Consider the following 14,422-nt stretch of genomic DNA (forward strand, 5'->3'; position numbering starts at 1 on the left):
GGAGGTGTATATACTACACAATCTACTTAAAAACGTGCACAAAACACGTTATTTAATCTTTCCAGAACTTGCAGTTGCAGCGACTTGATGAGATTTTGTCATCGATTCGCCAATTTTGTTGTTATCAATATCGCTATCATCATCATTCTGAATACCATCCTCCTCGTTCTCTTTTTCCCCATTATTCTGTAGGCTTCCGTCGCTATCATCACCACCAATAGGCATGAAGTGGTGAAGATCCATATCCATATCCTCTATCTCGTCCATATGTGCCATTCTATCGATCATGGAGACTACTGGTTGAGATTCCGAATTTTTGGCTTGCTTTCTTGGTTTCTCATTCCCAGTTTCTGAGTCATCGATAAACTGTGTATCTTCTTTGTCAAATTTGGGCTGACTGCATCCTAATCCTTCTGGGCTGGTTTGGATTGAGGAGTTAATTTCTAATTTCTCTTTGATTAGGTGTTCAGCCCATTTGTCACGTATCGCAAAGTCAAATACTGTTAATTCACCTAATAATTGTTGTAATACAACTCTTTGCTCACGGTTCCACATATCCTTTTTAGATTCAGCAGATAATGTTTGCCAATTTTCAAACCCAATGGTTAGTTTCGATATATGGCTTTGGATCGTGTTCGAATTACTCAAGTGGGGTATCTTCGTCATAACGTCTTTGTTAGTTTCAAGCCACACCATTAGAGTTTTATACGTCTGGGTAGTGGGTGGATCGTGAGGCCATAAACTAGGTGGAAGAAAAAACAAAACCATTCTTGGAAACGAAGGGTGGGATGGAAGCGTTGGATAGCTGATATTTTTGTAGAATGCCATTTGCTGAGCTTCCTTTTCCCTGTTAAACTTACAGGTGGCTCTTCTTCTTCGGAGTCTATTTTTCTCCTTTACATAGTCTCTTCTATTATACTCTTTTGCTTTCTTTTGTCTTCGCAGCCTAACCTCTTCAGGGTTTCCTCTACGTGCCACGTTACCCCTAATCTTCTCAACTTCTTCTGCCGGGTGCAGTTCGTTACCCTTCTGATGATCTAAATGTCGTCCCAGTGACCCTGTTTGCTGAAAGGTTTTTCCGCAGAATTTGCATACTTTTTTACTATCAGAACTTGCGGAAAGCTTTGTATAATGTTCGTTATGTTTATTCAAATTAACCGGTCGGACTACTTTTTGAGGTAGATTAGTAGATGGTGTAATAGATACATTTTCTGCCGTAATATTTCTCAGAGGGTCTCCTAATTTGGTCCCGTCGGCCTTATCCATCACATGCTGACTACTCAAATGAGCAAATGTCTCTGATATTGCTCTGTCGATATTCAAGTTGATGTCCAGGTCAACGTCACCAAAAGTTACGTCTGTAATTCCGTTTCCATTTTTAGTCCCGTCTATATCTTCATCAGCTACTTCCGTACTTCTAGTTGTAGTGAATTGCTTTATATCTCTGAAATATTGGTTGACATGGTTATCTAAAGTCTGATGGTCTTCCTCCATAATATCATGGTTTTCGTTGTCAGTTTCGGGTTTCTCTTCATGAGGACCGCCTTTCCCACCTATGATCTCTTTCATTAACCGTGAATACAATAGTAGCCCCGAACCTTAACTCTTGATCATAAAGTGAAACAAAATTTTAGTTTACCTAAAAGGGAACATTACGCTGAAGATTACAAAAGAAATTAGGATTATTGTATTCGGTACTCTCATGTATTTTTCATGTCCCGTTCACAGACGAGCATCTAATCCGACCTTCCTCACTTAATGTTACAAATTACGAATCTAAAGGAAAGCGTCGTACATATATATTTGCTAAAGATCAATGGACTCAAATAACATAAAACAGGGAAGGCTAGTGAATGAAAACAGACAAGAGCAAAGAAAGCCCAAAACAGTGTTCATTAGGGTGCCTAGTAATGTAACACATGAGAATGTTTCACAGAATCAGCGGTTATTCCCCATGGCTGGATCGCCACAGATTGCGTCAGCAAACAAAAGGGAGAAAGTGAGGTTAGCACCTCATCATTCTGCAATGGATTGGGAGCGTCGGAAAAAGACAACAAATGTCAGAAACCTCCACCCTTCTGAATTTCCCTTACGTGTGACCAAGGAAGAGCTGAAAAAACACCGAAATAAGGATGATTGTTGGGTTGCATTTGGTGATAAAATATATAATATTACAGCATATTTAGACTACCACCCAGGTGGTGTTGACATCCTTCTAAAAAATGCAGGTAGAGATTGTACGGCCTTGTTCATGAAGTATCATAGATGGGTTAATTATGAAAGAATTTTAGATGGATGCTTCATTGGATTTTTGGTTACATAATTCCGTCATTTGTTCTAATATCGTTATATTATTGTTACATACATTTCTATCTACATAATGCTACGAATTTTCTGTTTTGAATAAACCCTGCATACTGTTGAAGCTATTATTTGACGATCCTCTTTGCATATTCATCGATGATATGAATTGGTTGTTTGCTAGACTCTGAATACTCCGATGACTATTCCTACTCTTCAGGCTCATTAAGCTTTCAATGTCTGAATTATCATTGTCAGTACTACTTTGCCTGGACGAAAGATCATCCTGGTCAACTATATTTATAGCATATTGAATTACTTTATGTTTGTAATCATTGAAGTCAACGCAAACTTTAACTATCTCTAAAAGATCCGACAGTACAAGTTTCCCACTCTCAGGGGTGTTGATGACATCATCATATCTTCTCAAAAATGCTCCATAATATTTCTCTTTTGTTCGTCTCGATAATAGTTCCCACGGTTTATCAGAATCAATTTTTATTCTATTGTACAAATCTTGTGGTCTGACGATCTTGTTTTTATACTCCGCCGAAACAGAGAGGTCTCTCATGTTGTCATCCAACAATGCTGAAAATATTTCGGATATAGATCTACCTTTCTTCACAGAATGTTTTTTGGCAATTGCTTTTCTGGGGTCTTCAAAATCTGTTACTGTTTTTAGTGATATAAGCTCCGGCTTATTTTCAATAAATTCCTTGAGTTCTAAAACAGTACTGGTATCGGCTCTTTTGATAGCTGGCTTAAGAATCCTCTTGACATTTTCAGTTTCAGCTTCACTTGCCACTGTGTCTTCGTAAGATATGCCATGGTTTAATTGCCTATGCTTACGCGTGTGTCCACTTAATTTTTCAAACATGTCTATCTTTTCAGGAATAGTTTCGTCTTTTCCTTCAAGGGACCTTAGGGGTATAATTATATCATCATTATCAAGCTCGGAGTTCAATGCACTGGAGCCCGCGGATGATGAAGAAACATCAAGCATTGCCGTTAAGGCACCAGGTTCTTTGAAAAGATCTGGATCAATATCTGTTGCTGTAGAAATGGCCGAGAAAATTGAATCGGATCTAAAGCTTTTTGCTGGTACAATTTTAGACTGAGGAAAATATTGCTCAATACCATCTTCTAGTATTTGATCTATATTAACGTTATCAATATCGCATAGTTCCTCATTCGTATCTGCATCATATCCTGGAGATGTAGGAGAAATTTTCGATAGTCGAGATGTATAGGTATCCGAGACCAATGAAAGTTCACAAGTACCCAGATTTTCGACATGAATCTCATCTTTTGTTTCTTTATCTGCCCCCTTAATTTCGTTGGGAGTTTCATTTAAGTGATCTGAAACCAGTGTCATTTCCAACTCATTTTTATTTATGTCTAGATTTTCGCTGACAGAACTGGTTGACATATGTGACTTGTCTTCATTGTAATCTTGATTTTCCAAAACTATCTGAGGTTCTGAACTTTTAGCACAAGCTGCTTTTAGCTCCAAATCTATGGTTTGATCTTCTTTATGTAAATCATGTGTGATATCGGTGGCATCAGCACCGGCTAGAGACTGTGTATCTTCGAGGCTCAATGTTCGGTTTGTATCAGTAATATCAACGTCAAATCTACTATCTGTGAAACCTTCGTTTGGATGGGTTACGAGCTCTTTGGCAATAGGACGTGGTGAGACATCAGAGGTGTAAGTGCTGGATTCACCAATGGTATCTTCAAGTACACACTCAAGAGAATCATCAATATTCCAGCTAATTTCTTCCTCACTGCCCTCACTTGATTCAATAAACAATCCCATTTCATCATCATCTGCCCAACCTCGATGCAACCCAACATCCCCAATCATTTTCCTACTTCTCTCCTCATCGCTTGTACAATTCCACTCTTCCCAGATAAGTTTCCAAAACAAAACCAAATCCTTCCTCGCCCTTGGATCTGCTCCAAATATATGATGCCGCAACACAATACAATACCTTGCAAAGTCACTCACCGGAACAGAATCCTTCAAAAATTTAGAGCATTTCATTTCGAGTAAAACATCTTGGTACTCTTTGATGATATCAACAATGCTTACTATTGGCAATGGGACACCCATTCCCTTCATTATTTTCAGCATTTCTTTTATCTTTTTCTCCTGGTTAGGTGTAACAATAAAGTAATTGAGAACCCAATTTGGATCTGGGTACGGGACATCAATGTTCCGACTAAAATGTCGAATAGCCGATTTTAAAGACTTTACCAATCTTTTTACAGGATCAATAGCTATTTCATGTGGTAACTTAAAGTGAGATCTTGCCTCATTTAAAATATACCATCTTTTCAAGAATTCGTCATGTTGATTGACTAATGGTATAATACTTACATAATCGTCCTTTTTTGAATGAATGTCTTTATATTTTTCAATGCTTGCATTGAAAGCAGGCCCGTATCGTTGTCCACTCCAAATCTCCCTAAAATTTGTGGGTCCAACTTCCCCCTTGAGATAGTCTCCCGTAGTTTTGGCATTTGTAAGATACTCAGAAATTGAAGATGTTTGTGTAGATATAACACGAAATATAGTTACCTGGCGGGATATATACCGCACATAATCAAAGAATAGTCGCACAGGATCATCATAAGCATGAAGGGTATTGTCCAGAAGTACGATCATTGCTCGTTGAATTAAGGTTACACTTAAAGAATAAACAAATCGATGTTGTTGATCTACACAATTAATCATGTGTGCCAGGTGCGTGTGCCGAAATTCTCGAATAACATGATGCGGAAAAAAAAAACATGGCTGCACTTTTTCCTATTATGACAAATTACATTAGGGAAGGCTACCAATGATGAGGTATGGAATAACGTTGGAATATTTGATCAAACTCAAAGTACAAAATCTATAGACATAGAAGGGAGAAATAAAACAGAATCTAAGATCTATTCTTATAGTGAGGCTTTTTTGCAGCAGTTTGCAGATGAAACGCTTTTTGCATTTTTACGATTTTCCTCATATAGTTGTGATTTATTGAAAGCGTTATTAGCTTGTGGTAAATCTAATGCTGGATTCTTTTCAAAGAAACCAAATGGAGTAATACCAATTTCATGCATTTCCACAGGCATGACAGGGAAATCTTCTGGCTTTGGAATATGTGTGAAACCAAGAGTACACCATACAATGTTATCAGTATTTCTGACGTCATCTTCTCCATTAGCCCAAACCGCTAAACCAGTATCATTCTGAGATTGGTTGGTAAACTCACCAGCAGCATAGATTCTATCTTCTTTATATTTTGTGACCCAAATTTGTTCTGTTGCAAACTTAGCCCTTTTGGTGTTGTAGGAATCTGGAGAAGCCATAATCATTTGTCTTGCAGGCATGACGATTTTGTAACCAACAGGTTTCTTAGAGGTTGGATTGATGACGTTTTCATTGATAATCTTGTATGCTCTGTTTGTGAATGGTGATTGATCAATATGGCCCGCCTTTTCAACATATTTTCTTTCAGTGTAGAAACCAACATTGTATGGATTCAGTTTAGTATTTTCCGGCATTTTGAGGACATCATCATAAACAACAGTATTATTGTGGCCATCAAGAGCTGGATCAATTCTGAAAGATAAGAGGTGCTGGTGATAGGCTGCCATGACTCTTGGTCCAACTAATGTACCGTAGTTAACATCCACATCTCTATCAATTGGCATTGTTGATAAGATACCGGTAGCTCTAACAGAAATTTTGATTTCCCCAACTTGGTCAAAGATATACTGGACTGCATATTCATAATTAGCAACAGTAGCGATAATTTGAACAACAAATTCCCGTCTTCTAGCCACAACAGAATTGCCAGTTCTGTAGTTAACGTGCTTATACAAAATACCAGCATCTTGTTCGTGCAAACATACAGTATTTGGAATGATCTTGACGTCACCATCAGCTGTAACAGCCCTGTTGTCCATGTACTTAATAACACCTAAGCACTCGCAACCTAGATTCAAGACATTACCATTAACACCGAACCCACAATCACCTAAATCAAAAGCTTGCTTTCTATGGAACGGAGCTCTTGGATCACCATACGGAACAGTCATCTCAGACAAGGATAGCCTGTAAATAATGGATCTACCTTTGAAGTGGATATCATAAATAACAGCACCCTCTCTTGCGTTTGGAACAACATAAAACTCCCAGTCCTGCCAGGTAATCTTATGGTTGTCAACAGTGAAGGAAACACCTTCAGGTTGGGAGATGATCAAAGGTTTGACTTCTCTTAGTTTGGTGACACCGTTCAAGTCTGGGTGGTATTCAACCAATGGGAATTCATCCCAAACAGTAGTGTCGTTAATGACAAATTCATCAGCACCCGATGGTAAGTAGTCCATTCTAACAAATTCCTTTGTTAAGCCATCAAACACAGGAGAAAATTTAAGAGGTAAAGAATAATGATTAGATTCAGTATGGTTTTTATTCGCTAGATACATGTAGCATTGGATCAAGAGTCTCTTTTCATTTGGATCATCAGTACCATAAATCCAAGGATCACATACAACATGAATATTATCAGGTAGACACAATTTTTCAATTTCTGCTTTACACACTGGGTGGTTTACAGATAATTGTTCAATCTCCTCAACTTGATCAGGAATAAGTGGGCCAATGACACCTTCAGGTAGTCTTTCATCGCAGATGATATGTTTAAAGGTAAGGTTGATAAGAGCCTTATGAAACTCTTGGTCAATATAGAAGTAAGCATAAGCTCTTCTTGGAATAAGCGGAGGTGCAATACCTTGTCTTTCTGCTTCCAGATAAGGAACCATCAGGTTCTTTGCAGGATCTAACCTGTCAATTTGGGCAAAAACAGGCTTATCATTTGGATAAGCATCTTTGATAAGCTTAACGGTAATTCTGACTTCCTCGTCGGAAATTTGATCGAATGGATGTGGCGCCATTTGTCTTCTAGGAGTTTACTGAATTTTTGAAAAATGAAAATAAAAAGCAAATTATGTTAACATGAAGTTCCATGACCAAGAAAATGTGCTCTTTAAATAGCCGTCTCGGGTATCCAATAGAGAATGATAAGATTTGACTTTTGAAAGTGGAGACGCTTGGCCTTACGGATTAGGAAAGTCGAGGCGACGGCTAACTTTCCACATAGGGAAGGTGGAGCGGATTTTATGTAGGAGGTTTTTTTAAGTTGTCAGATTCGCCAAAGAAATGTTCTTTTGCTTTCTTTTTAACAAACAGCTATGTTATGGATTTATAAATGCTCCTCTATTCAAGGCACAAATTAATCTACACATCCGGTCTATACTAACGGATACACAGGTCGAATGAATGGTGCATGCGTTTCAATTCTCTTGGATGGACCTACTAATCAGCATCCTCCTCATTCATCAAAGAAATCGTCTTCAGAGTCGTCCTTGTCGTTTTGATCCCTGTCACCGCCTTCATAATCCCTCCTTTCAAATCTGATAGTTGTAGTTGCATTTTTCCTCTCCTCGTTTGCTATTTTGTCTAAGATATCAACAATGTCTTTCTCTTGGACCTTGTTCCTAAGCCCCCCGCTTTGATACAACCTCAGTAGATAGTTTTCGACACCTTGCACACGATCTGGTTTCACCATCCGCACACGGTTGAGTCTTTGCTTTGCCTCTGGTGTTAATAGTTGGCTCATAATGGCATCATTTTGATTGCTTGAGGCACCAGTAGCTTGCCCTGCAGTTGATCCTGGAGAAGGTCCGCCCCCAGCAGCGTTTCTTTGCATTTCCTGCAAACGTGCAGCCCGTATTGCCTGTAGTTCTGAATCGTCCATCCCTGTATTTCTAGTGTTTGAGTGGTGATCCACGTTCGGTGCAAAGTTAAGGATATCAGCTTCAGTTTGGAATCTTCCCCTACTGTCCAAAACTCACCATCGTACTATGAGCCATGAAAAAAAAAAGCAGGCTGTGTTTACAATGGAGTCGATAAAATCTATTTTGGTTCGAGGTATAGCCTCTCATCAGTGTTTGAAGGGACCCTTTAGTTCCACCTTTAAGAGCGAAAGCATTACGCTGGAGAACACACATGGTAGAAGAAGCGTTGGTGGAACATAGACTAGACTCGCAGAAACTTCTTGGTGATAAACAAGTGATTGATGCTTTTGACGGTATTTTAGTTGTACTGCACAGAGCATTAGTGTATTATATTGAAATTGCAGGGCATTTGACATTAGCATTTGAAAAAGTTTATGATTCATCAATAACCATTGATTCAGTGAAGTACTATGATGGTAAACTTTTTGTTGCTTATAGGGGGTGTGATTATGCTCTAAAGAAAGAAAATATCATGTTGGACGTACTTGATTACCAATTGGAGGTGTTATCGAAAGGGTCCTTTCAGGATGCTTCCTTTAACAAAGGTGAAGTTGTTACTGCCTTCAAACTGATATTCAATTATCTCATGGTTGTCCTTGAGAGTTACAATTACATTGTTTTACCACTTTTATCTGGGGATGCATACCGGATGTTATACACAGCAAATGATAATAACATATTTTTCATATTTGAATCATGTGGACCGGCATTGTACAAGCGGGAAATACAAAAAACTGCCTCTGGTTGTAAACTTATAGACATTCCATGGAGCGTTAAGCAAGTGATTAAATACTGTAAATCAGATGATTACTTTTGTGTTCAAGAATTCAATACAGATTACATCATTTTTTCCAGTGAGAACAAGATAAGCTATTTTTCATTCACTGACCCTTCGAATTATTTCACAGTCGATTTCCACGGCCCCATAACATCCTCTACCAAATGGAACGACCAAATTATTGTGGTTTTTGATGACAAATCTATCTTTACTCTGGATATTAACAGTAAAGAATATCATCCTCTCATCGAGCCAATTACGGTTTGGACTAACTCAATTCAAAACACCTCCAACCTGTTGATACTACATTCTCCCAAGACTGGCCTGGTGACAATAAATAAACGTACCCTTCAAGTAGGGTACGCCAGAGATACCATTCATACTTTTCAAAGAATGAATGCCTCTGTCGCTGCTGTTTATGCATTTTATTCCCCAGAGGATAATCTGATTGTTGCTTACTCAGATGGTGGTGATAGCATTCTTATCAAACATGAGGATGATTATACCTACAAGTATCTTTCAAATGTCATTAGTATAAAAAGTGCGGTCTGTAATCACTTTAACTTTAAAGAAAATACAATCATCCTTTCCTTTGCTGGTGTTTATCTTGTTTCATACCCTCTTCAAGTGATTGCGGAGTTCCCCATCGATGATCCCTTAGATATCAAATATGACTACAAGCTAGATAGATTTATTGTAAGCACTTATTCCAATAATGAAACAGGTATTTCCAGTTTGTATATTCTCACACCAGGGTTGCAGTTGGACAAGCGCATGGATAAGAAAGCACATTTTGGATTTTATCTTGATGTTGGAACACAGGGATTCTTTGACAATACGAAATATTATTCATACATTGATAACAAAAGAAAGGAATCTTTTGATGTTAAGCATAGGCCCACTGATACCACAGACTTTATTTACCAACACAATTGTCTCATATATAAATCCGCTTATGATTTTGTATGTTGTGAGCGTTCAACAGGTGTTGAGACTGTTACTCCCAGGATCACGTCTTTTACCAAAATTGATGAAGACCGCGTATTGTTATTTTTCAATGAAACCGTATCAGTGTTTGACGTCAGAACAAAACAAGTTGAGGAACTATTGAAGGGAAAACGAGCATTCAAGCCAACAGATATAAACCTCCATATTTTGGACGTTGATAATAAAGTAAAACTGAAACTAAAGAAGGGCAGGTTTCTCACCAGCATTTCCAGTTTTTACACTGTGATTGAATACGAAAGCACTTAATAGAACCATAGTCTTAGTAAAGCAAAAGAATATCTTATGAACTGATAAAAAGAGTCGAATCGATGGTTTCAATAAGTAACGAGAAAGCAAATATTTTATATAGACATGAGGAATCATAAAGCACATAAAAGTGATATAGTACAGAGGGGATTGTCAATGAATCATTCATTTGGAAGTTCTAACCTTATTGGGGATTCGACAATCCCATTTCTTTGACTTCTTTAATCTTACTGAAGTTGATTTCGTCCAAGATTTTTTTGGCACCCTTAGCAATGAGTTTATCAGCTAACTCGATACCCGCATCAAAAGCATCTTTTTCGCATGTTAGCTGCTTCTCAACAAAATCTTCCACACTTTCACTACCATCCACACTTAGAACGATAGCTTTCAATTTCAGGACATTATAGCTTGAAACTGTGGTCCATACACCAACAGGGACAGAACAACCGCCTTCTAAGGTTCTGAGTAAACTACGTTCTGCTAAACATTTCCAGGTGGTTTTACGGTCTCCAATAACACTACAAAGAAGTCTCATCTTTTCATTGTCTTTCCTTATCTCCACACCAATAGCACCTTGTCCTACTGCATGATACATTTCGTCTTCATTCAAATATTTGGTAATTCTGTCCTTCATGTCGCAACGAATTAACCCCGCAGCAGCTAATATAATACAGGCATATTCGGAATCTTCTGCGTCTAACTTTTGAACTCTAGTCTGGATATTTCCTCGCACAGACTTGAATACCAAATTCGGAAAATTTCTATTAATTTGTGCAGACCTACGAACCGACGATGTTCCAACTATACTTCCAGCTGGTAAATCGGCCAGTGATTTATACGGAGAGCCTTTTTTCATGACAAGTGCATCTCTTGGATCTGTAGAATGTAGACAAAGTGAAATGTTAGTATTTGTTCAGGTAATATCAATCTGAAGGAACAGTTTCATATTTCTGCATCAGTGAATAACACGTTTTCATCTAGATTATTCAGTAGTCTAACGTCTAAAAAATGTTTAAATCATCATCAAGAAAATATGAAAACTAGTTCATTCAGTAATTGAGAAAAAATAACATGAGAGGAATAAAAAGTTAAATCACATACCTTCTCTTTCTATAATGCAGCCTAACTCAAAGTCATCTGGTAAGATCGTAGGCATGTCTTTTAGTGAATGTGCAATGAGATCAATTTGTTCAAACTCTCCAACGTTTTCAAGCAATAGAATCTCAAGCTCCTTTGTCCATAATGCTTTACCTCCAAACGAATAAAGAGGTCTATTTTGAACTTGGTCGCCTAATGTGGAGACTTTGGTTATAGTGGAATTTAACCGTGGGTAGTTTTTGGCAATATGTTTGGCAACAATCTCGGATTGCTTCACAGCCAACGCCGATTTTCTAGATCCAATCTTAACAGTGGAATCTTTAAAATCTATAGCAGGTATTGGGAGGTCAGAGTTGTGATCAAAGACATTGGGTATACGAACAATATGGGACATTATGTGGATGTTTCGGTGACTGTGGTTATGTACAGGGTAAAGAATTAGCCAAAACAAGAAAAGTTGGCTTCAACGGATTTGTAGCAAAAGGAATGTGAAAGGATAAGCCAAGAGAAACAAGCAGAAAACTCAGTTCACCTAAGTATATGCAACTGTTTGATAGTGACAGGTATGTACAGGAGACCAACAAATGCTAGTGTATAGTATGATTCAGTTGAATGTAAACTTATAATGGAAGAAGAAAGAAATTGTGGTTGTCACTGGAAAAAACCAACGTCCACTAGGTGGATTTCACTCGCTCACAGTGACTAGCCTAAATGAAAAATATTTTTATTTTCTCGACAGCTGTTACACCGAATCGAGTAAAATGGTCCAGGAATTGGTCGGGCTGACGTTTTCTCTCGTTCCTAGTGGCTGGGGAAATTATGAATTAAACAAGGTCGTACTTTTGCTTGTGAAATGGTATAGATAGTCTATCCTAGAATTAGTTTGAATTCCTGGACAATCATGTCCTGGTTTAGCCATGGCACATTTCAGTCAAAAAGACTTCTTTTAAATAAACAGCGTTAATTGGTTAATTGGTCGAGCCAAGGATAAAATTTCCTAATTGGAAGGGCGGCATGAATTTTGGTGTTTTTTTCATCTCGTTTAATAGTAAATCTATTAATTTCCTCTTTTGTACACTTGTTGCACTCTAATGGTGAACTTAATGCCAGTCTCGCTTCATGATAGTTGCGATACGTCAGATGAAGAACGAAGCTAGATTGCAGGACTCTTTTAAGGAAAAGCTGCGAGTGCTTCAAAGAGGAGATGTTGTGCAAGAAATACTAAGCAACATCTCTGGTATTGATGTTCTTTTTGTGAGATGTCTCGGTTTAGGTTCCGTTTCTGTCTCATACTTAGCGATGTATCAACTCTGTCTGCTTAAGCTTGTAGTAGATTACTTAAATCAGAATCTGAATGAAAGAAACAAGGAAGAGTCTGAGATGGTGGAAATCAAAGTAAGTCTATGGGACCCAGTCTTTTCTCATGAAGACAAAGAGTTTTTCGAAAACCACCTCAAATACACCGTTGAGGAAGAGTTTAAGTGTGATCCATCAAGTGTGCTGTACTATATGCCACACTTCCCAGTTTCGATTTTTGAGTCCGTGTTGACTGAAGAAAAACCAAAGTTTATTCTAGCCAATGATCTCACAGCTTACGCCATCAAATTTCCTGAAACTAAATACTTTAGCCAATATCCAAATTGTGCTCGTTTGACGAAGCTTATAACAAATAAAGCAAAAGAAGAATCGGTTGAGAAAGAAAACTGTACAGCTGTGAAACCACCAGATGATGGATTTCAAATAGTCAAGAAAAAAAACAGAAAGAAGAAAAACTCCTTGGTTTATCAACCTCCTGTTATCGACTATGGCTTTGAAACTGCATACTTCAAGAAGGTGAAATCTAGTATTATTAGAGAAGGAAACAACACTGATAATCCATGGTCTTCAGCCTTTACAGACATGTCTTTTATGGTGATTGATTAGCTATTTACACAGCAAGATTTTGTACACACATTATTTAATTACAATGCAAAAGTTGTTTCTATTACCTCCACTCAAAATTTCCTTCTTTTTCAAAGTGAATTTCAAATCCACATGACTGGATCCTTTCCATGATAACAGCCAGTATGCTAACTTATGAGTTTTGTGGTATTTCACCTGTTCAAAACCAAGCTTCTCGAAAACCAAATTCATCAAGCTTACATCAAAGTACCTTGAATTTTCAACACACGGTAGTGGAATCACGAAAAACAATAGACTGCGGTTATTTAATTTATCCGGTTCATTCAGAAATTCACATATGCGGCATAGCATTTCTCCACGTTGTTCTGGATTAGGAACGAAATTCACCACTAGGGAACAGCTAATGCAATCGAATTTTTCGCTTTCATTCTCAGGACGGGGCCTCTCTAGGAAATCCTGTTCCTCTATTAACCCAGGTTCCTGGCTATGCAAATCAATTCGAGTAATTCTATCGAATATCTTGGATTTGGAAATTTCATTCGTTGATGACAAGCATCCAATTTCTAGGGCAGTCCCCTTAGAAGGTTTCCATTGAAGCTCTTTTAGCCATTTGACTAGCATTTTACTAGAATCGCCTCCGCGTTTTCCATCTTGCCCAAGTGTACTAGCAATTTGATATGTTTCTAACCCACCTCTTTTCTCAATTTCTGAATCTATACGTCCCAACACTTTCACTAAATCTTCCTTTGTTTCGTTACCTTTAATGTGATCGTTTGTCCGTGGATCAATGACGGATTCTGGAGTTTTATTGATTTTTAACTCTTTCCATCTTTTCTCCCACTCTTCTTTGTATACCTTTTTAAGATCTTTATTTGATATGATGTAACACTTGTACGTTTCTTCAAAGTTTGTATCATCTGCTTTGACCAATATCTGAAGTTTATTTAAAATTGAGTTCCTATATTTTATTAAGACATGAAATCGACGAATCAGCTGTCTTGCACGGAGTGGCTTTAAAGTTTTAGGTATTCGTTTTTCGCTTTTCTGCACTACTGATATTCCAGGTCTTTTAGCACAGCCAGATAACAACTTACTTTGTTTTCTTGATCTCTTCACCATGTATTCTTAAAATAAGCTAATCCAACCCAATCCAGTTGTTTTGGTAAATTTAAAATATTCTTTAACTTCATTTACTTGTCAGTTCTATAACGAGAAAATTTTGAAAACTTTTTTTTT

At 37.7% G+C, this 14,422-nt stretch overlaps 9 protein-coding genes across 9 annotated transcripts; 3 read left to right on the plus strand and 6 right to left on the minus strand.

The window, feature by feature from the left end:
* Positions 1–48: 48 nt before the first annotated feature.
* On the minus strand, positions 49–1,569 carry C5L36_0A05340 (uncharacterized protein; the record flags this gene model as incomplete). The annotated part of the gene is made up of 1 exon (XM_029463555.1): positions 49–1,569. One exon carries the CDS (start codon positions 1,567–1,569, stop codon positions 49–51), a length of 1,521 nt encoding a protein of 506 aa, XP_029319415.1.
* A 247-nt stretch (positions 1,570–1,816) lies between these two features.
* C5L36_0A05350 (uncharacterized protein) lies at positions 1,817–2,323 on the plus strand (the record flags this gene model as incomplete). Its single annotated transcript, XM_029463556.1, has 1 exon — positions 1,817–2,323. The coding sequence occupies one exon, from the start codon at positions 1,817–1,819 to the stop codon at positions 2,321–2,323; it is 507 nt and encodes a 168-aa protein (XP_029319416.1).
* Positions 2,324–2,383: 60 nt separating this feature from the next.
* Positions 2,384–5,041, minus strand: C5L36_0A05360 (uncharacterized protein; the record flags this gene model as incomplete). The annotated part of the gene is made up of 1 exon (XM_029463557.1): positions 2,384–5,041. One exon carries the CDS (start codon positions 5,039–5,041, stop codon positions 2,384–2,386), a length of 2,658 nt encoding a protein of 885 aa, XP_029319417.1.
* A 206-nt stretch (positions 5,042–5,247) lies between these two features.
* On the minus strand, positions 5,248–7,251 carry C5L36_0A05370 (uncharacterized protein; the record flags this gene model as incomplete). The annotated part of the gene is made up of 1 exon (XM_029463558.1): positions 5,248–7,251. One exon carries the CDS (start codon positions 7,249–7,251, stop codon positions 5,248–5,250), a length of 2,004 nt encoding a protein of 667 aa, XP_029319418.1.
* A 437-nt stretch (positions 7,252–7,688) lies between these two features.
* Positions 7,689–8,114, minus strand: C5L36_0A05380 (uncharacterized protein; the record flags this gene model as incomplete). The annotated part of the gene is made up of 1 exon (XM_029463559.1): positions 7,689–8,114. The coding sequence occupies one exon, from the start codon at positions 8,112–8,114 to the stop codon at positions 7,689–7,691; it is 426 nt and encodes a 141-aa protein (XP_029319419.1).
* Positions 8,115–8,365: 251 nt separating this feature from the next.
* On the plus strand, positions 8,366–10,186 carry C5L36_0A05390 (uncharacterized protein; the record flags this gene model as incomplete). Its single annotated transcript, XM_029463560.1, has 1 exon — positions 8,366–10,186. One exon carries the CDS (start codon positions 8,366–8,368, stop codon positions 10,184–10,186), a length of 1,821 nt encoding a protein of 606 aa, XP_029319420.1.
* Positions 10,187–10,370: 184 nt separating this feature from the next.
* On the minus strand, positions 10,371–11,678 carry C5L36_0A05400 (uncharacterized protein; the record flags this gene model as incomplete). The annotated part of the gene is made up of 2 exons (XM_029463561.1): positions 10,371–11,062; positions 11,288–11,678. 2 exons carry the CDS (start codon positions 11,676–11,678, stop codon positions 10,371–10,373), a joined length of 1,083 nt encoding a protein of 360 aa, XP_029319421.1.
* Positions 11,679–12,403: 725 nt separating this feature from the next.
* On the plus strand, positions 12,404–13,207 carry C5L36_0A05410 (uncharacterized protein; the record flags this gene model as incomplete). Its single annotated transcript, XM_029463562.1, has 1 exon — positions 12,404–13,207. The coding sequence occupies one exon, from the start codon at positions 12,404–12,406 to the stop codon at positions 13,205–13,207; it is 804 nt and encodes a 267-aa protein (XP_029319422.1).
* A 30-nt stretch (positions 13,208–13,237) lies between these two features.
* On the minus strand, positions 13,238–14,305 carry C5L36_0A05420 (uncharacterized protein; the record flags this gene model as incomplete). Its single annotated transcript, XM_029463563.1, has 1 exon — positions 13,238–14,305. One exon carries the CDS (start codon positions 14,303–14,305, stop codon positions 13,238–13,240), a length of 1,068 nt encoding a protein of 355 aa, XP_029319423.1.
* Positions 14,306–14,422: the final 117 nt, after the last annotated feature.

The sequence above is a fragment of the Pichia kudriavzevii genome, chromosome 1 (genome assembly GCF_003054445.1).
Source record: "Pichia kudriavzevii chromosome 1, complete sequence".
In the NCBI taxonomy this organism is placed as follows: Eukaryota; Fungi; Ascomycota; class Pichiomycetes; order Pichiales; family Pichiaceae; genus Pichia; species Pichia kudriavzevii.